The sequence below is a fragment of the Ammodytes marinus genome (assembly GCF_949987685.1).
Source record: "Ammodytes marinus genome assembly, chromosome: 20".
Classification (NCBI taxonomy): domain Eukaryota; kingdom Metazoa; phylum Chordata; class Actinopteri; order Uranoscopiformes; family Ammodytidae; genus Ammodytes; species Ammodytes marinus.
The window spans coordinates 13,079,225-13,083,818 of NC_137224.1; the positions used below are offsets into that span (position 1 = coordinate 13,079,225).

Here is a 4,594-nt window from a genome sequence, read left to right on the forward strand (position 1 = left end):
TGTCACGCCTGTCCAAATAAATATGTTCTTTTTGAGGAAGGATGTTGAAACAGACTGTATTTGCGTAGGTGTCTGATGACAAGAAATTAGGCATGAACAAAGATCATCTACACTGAGCTTATATTGTTTTATTTTTTTCTTGTTTTAAGCACTGTGGCCGCTGACATACTTACCGAGATGCTTGTGCTGTCCCTCTGGCTTTAAATCATATGTCCACATGAGGGAGCTATCTACTTGAATGTAGATGAATCTGTTTCATGTCTAAAATATCCTAATTATAAAACCCAAGATGTTCCCTTTCCACTTGAGTGCAAAAAATATACTGTGGTTTTCTGATGTTTCTATCTGATGCTTTTAACTTTATTTATTATATCACCCATACAACCTTAAATTCAATTTCCTAAATATTTGCTTGAATTTGTTTGTATAGAATATAGCCAGTTTATTACAAATATGATTTATGTAATAACTAAGCCAAGAAATTCAGCCAAAATCAAATCTACATTTTTAGATCATCCAAACTATTAAGAAAAGTTAGGAAGATCAGACGGGTACTTTGACCTCTACAGGCTGAACATCTACTGTGGGCTCTTCTGGTCCTGGCAGCTGACCTTTGTTGCTTTGGTTGGAGTGTGAGTGTGGTGGCGGGGTGAGCCCAGTGCTAGGTGCCCACCCTTGGGGAGACAGGTAGTCCTCCGTTTCGTTCATCTGGCAATCTGCCCCGGGGGTCCTGACCTTTGCAGGGGGAGCTCCTGGATCCACAAGGAGAGGCACAGGTGATCTCCCTGGCACCGATATAAGCTTTGGGAGCTGCTTCACCTTTAGCAAAGCCATCAGACTATGTCAGGGTACATGCAAGAGTCAGGTGGTGCTGTCAGTTTGACTCTTAATAATAGTGAAATGGCATTTAGCCTTATGGTCTTTCTCAGCTCGACAGAGCAGCAAGCTGATGAATTCATGTTCAAATATTATTACAATGTGTATTTACTTAACATTATTTGATCAAATCAATTTATTTTTTTATTTCATATTTCTCTTTTTGATCCCATTTTCTCCATTATTGTTCCACTTTCATAAAATGAATTAAAAGATTTATTCAACCAGTTTATTCCAAGAAATACAGTGTGTATAATACAGTTAATTATTATCCAGTGAAATGAGGCAGTCCAACATCATCATCCATATAAAACCATTTACCCTTTAAAACATTTTATTTACATTTATTGTAATTACAATATTTACAAATCCATACAAAGGATTGTCTCCCAACATGATTTTAAGGGACTTAATTGTTGAAATAATCCTCGAGAAGATTATTAAGTGCCGAGGTTACGTTCTTTTAATTATTATTATTTCCAGGGGAGTCTTATTGTAACAATCAATGTCCATAGTGCATTGGTAAGACTTTTCTTTGAAATATAATTACCTATTTGTCTTATAAGGTGCAAATGTTTGAGGTTTTTGTGAAGTTAAACAGTAATGGTGACAGTCCTCCTTCAGCCGTTGAAAAACAAAGGTTTGCCACTCATAATGAACACAACTGCTTTTGGACAACTGGATGGAATCAGTTATATTAGTCAGAATCAGTCAGAAAAACAGAATTTTAATTGTCAGTTCCTGTCAAAGGGCTCGGAGGACACTGGGCTTCTAGTCGCTGTTTGGACTGGGGTCTTTTTGTGGCTTTGGCGGAGGAGGGGATGTCGGTGAACACCACTGATCGGCCATCTGGGCAAAGCAGGACACTGGAATCTGCCTCACACTTGGTGGTTCTGCTCTGCCATAAGGCTTCAGCCGAACCGGACCTAATGCCAAGACCAGCGGGAGAGAGAACCTCTGTGTTTACTACTGATGCCTGACTCATCTTAATCAGCATGTCCAACGACTGCTTACGACTCTCCAATGAAGCCTTCATCGCCTTCCTTTCGCTCTCCTTCTCTTCTTCCTGCCGTTTCTCCTCCAGCTCCTCGTCCTCGTCCTCCGTCTCTGTTGCGTTGTCTCTGCCGTCCTCTGTCATTCCTAGTTCCCCGGCCGAGTCCGTCGAGCCCCTCTTGACGGACAGGTCCAGGGGCCCGTCATTCTGGCGAGCAGTCCTCTCCAGCGCCTGATGGATGTGGGAGAGCTCACTGCGGATTTTGCTCAGGTGTTCCCAGAGGTGGCGCTGGGCGGGAAGGTCCTCTTTCTCCAGGTGGGAGATTTTGCGTTCGGCCTCCTGGTACTCCTGCAAGGCCTTGGAGAGGTCACCGAGGAGAGTGGCCACTGACTCCGAGGCTCCCTCCCCCATTGTCTGGGCAGCAGTCGCGTCCTGGCTGTGGGTTCCCCCGCAGGTAGAAAGAGTGGATGTTTCACTGGTGGGACTGGTGAGAGGATCGTTGTACCACAGTTCAGCGGGCCGGGCCTGATGCTGAGCATCCTGTAAACTGAGGATTGCAGATATTTAGCACTTTTTCATTTTAAATATATAACATTTGAGATTGCAGTGTGACTAAGGGCTGTGCTCAAAAATCGATACGGCAATTATCATGATTTTTCTTTATGATATATCAGTATTGGATTGTCGGTTCCAAAAATGTATATTTTAAAGAAAAATACATAAAGGTTTTGAACGGTGCATGACTTCTGTGCCTCAAAATGGCGTGATTTGAATTAAAGTTTTGAGTTTAATTGATTTGGCTCAATTTGCTGAATTATTATTATGATGCGATGTGACGTATTAAGACCACCCATATAGTAGACACCAACTTGTATTTCAGCTTGGTATTTACATTGTCAGTGAACTATGTGGAATAGCATCATATCGCAATGTATCATGATATATCATATTGTGACCCATGTATCATGATGTGTATCTTATCATGAAGTCCTTGCCAATAACCAGCCCTTGTTTAACTAGATAATGAATGCCATCATACTGTTATTTGTTTTAATCACATAGTCTCATAATCATTTTAAGAAAATAAGGACATTTAATGGAAATCTTTACCTGCCGTGGAAGAGAAGTTTGTCTGCAGCCATATTAAGAGTTGATGCAGTCTGAATATTCTTCAGAAGGTCCAAAGTGAAACCCATGGCCGGCTTCTTCTCTGCAGGCGCTTCATGGTTCCCAAGAGGGGCCCCTGTCCTCTTGAGGCTCCAGCTCACTTTACCATCCTTGGCTGTAGCCTGCAGTTTATCCCCCATCCTGTAGCCCTGGTCGGGAGTGTCTCTCTGCGGGGACACCCAGCCTGCAGGGGAGACTGTGTTGGTCCCTGGGCGCAAAGCCGGCACTTTCCACAGATTTACTTTGGGCTGGAAGCCAGACAAGGGATTCGCCTCTAGTCCGTTTGTGGACGTCTTGAGCGATTTGCTGGGATCACTCTGACTGGAGGTCGGTCCGAATGTGTGCTCGCACAGGAAGGGGTAGTAGAGACGCGGATGGATGAAAGCTCTGTCCGCGTGGGTGCTGGAGGCCGGGTGCATGAGCTGAGCAGCCGATGCCAGGAACGGTAGCTGGGCGAGCTGCGTGTGGGCCTGGGCGCTGACACCCGAGGCAGCAGTGGGAATGGCTGAGTTCATATAGGAGAAGAGACTGGGGCTGAGGGGATAGCCCAGCCCGAGCATGGACAGGTTGAGTCCTGTGGGATCCTGGTAATCCACCAGGTTTGGCGGAGGAGGGTAACAGGGAATCGAACTGCTCACTCTGGGCTGAGCACCTTCAGCTTTGGCCTTGGTGTGGCTGGACGCCAGCAGCCGCCACTGCTCCGACAGAAGGCCAGGAGTTGTTAGATACGTCTTGGATAGCCTGTAGTGTTTGAGCTGGGCCTCTACCTCTACTGAGCGCGCTCGTAAAAGCTGATCTTCAAGGGAGAGCATGTCAGCCATTAGAAGCTCCGACTCGGGCTGTTTGGTTTTCTTTGCAGCGCACTCTGCCGCTACTCCTCTGCCGTCATTACTGGAGCTTTCTTTTGTCAGCCCAGTGACCTCTTCTCCCTCTTCTTGTCCTCCTTCTTCTTCATCCTCTGCTCCCTGGCTTTCCCTATCCTCACCTTCCTCCTCCACAGCTCTCTGTTGCCTCTGTCTCTCTTCGGCCCCTGTTACCTGCTCTAACCCTTCTTTCCCAGTAGCGTGAATGATGTGTGCTTGCTGAAAGGGTCGTAGCTGCTCCGGGTGCAGGATGTTGCCCTTTTTGTACGGCCAGTCTGACTCTATGAGCAGAGAGAGGGAGTTCTTGCAAAGGCTGTACTTCATGTGGTTGTACAGGTGGGACTTCTCCATGCAGGTGAAGGGGCACTGGAAGCACTTGTAGTTGTAGGGTTTGCCCCATGGCCGGGGGATATAGTGAGGCTTCTTCGGCTTGCGCTCCTTGTGTTTGCTGGCAGACGTCACTTTGCAAGCATCGTCCTTGGACATGATTGAGTCTTGGTAATTCTAACGATTGTGTGATGTGTGATTGTATCAAGATGAAGATAATTCAAGGTAGTTTTCTAGATGTTTTATCTTTTTCGCTAGGGTGCATTTCATTGGATGTGAGCCTTTCCTCAGTTTAGTAGGTAAATGAAGAAGAGCATTTCTTGAACCTGTAAACAGAAAAGACAATTTTGTATATAAATAAAAGCAA

The 4,594-nt window shown here is 45.5% G+C and overlaps 1 protein-coding gene across 1 annotated transcript; it reads right to left on the minus strand.

Moving 5' to 3' along the window:
• Window positions 1-1,603: 1,603 nt before the first annotated feature.
• On the minus strand, window positions 1,604-4,386 carry prr35 (proline rich 35; the record flags this gene model as incomplete). The annotated part of the gene is made up of 2 exons (XM_080049508.1): window positions 1,604-2,417; window positions 2,981-4,386. The coding sequence occupies 2 exons, from the start codon at window positions 4,384-4,386 to the stop codon at window positions 1,604-1,606; spliced, it is 2,220 nt and encodes a 739-aa protein (XP_079905634.1).
• Between the last annotated feature and the right edge of the window lie 208 nt (window positions 4,387-4,594).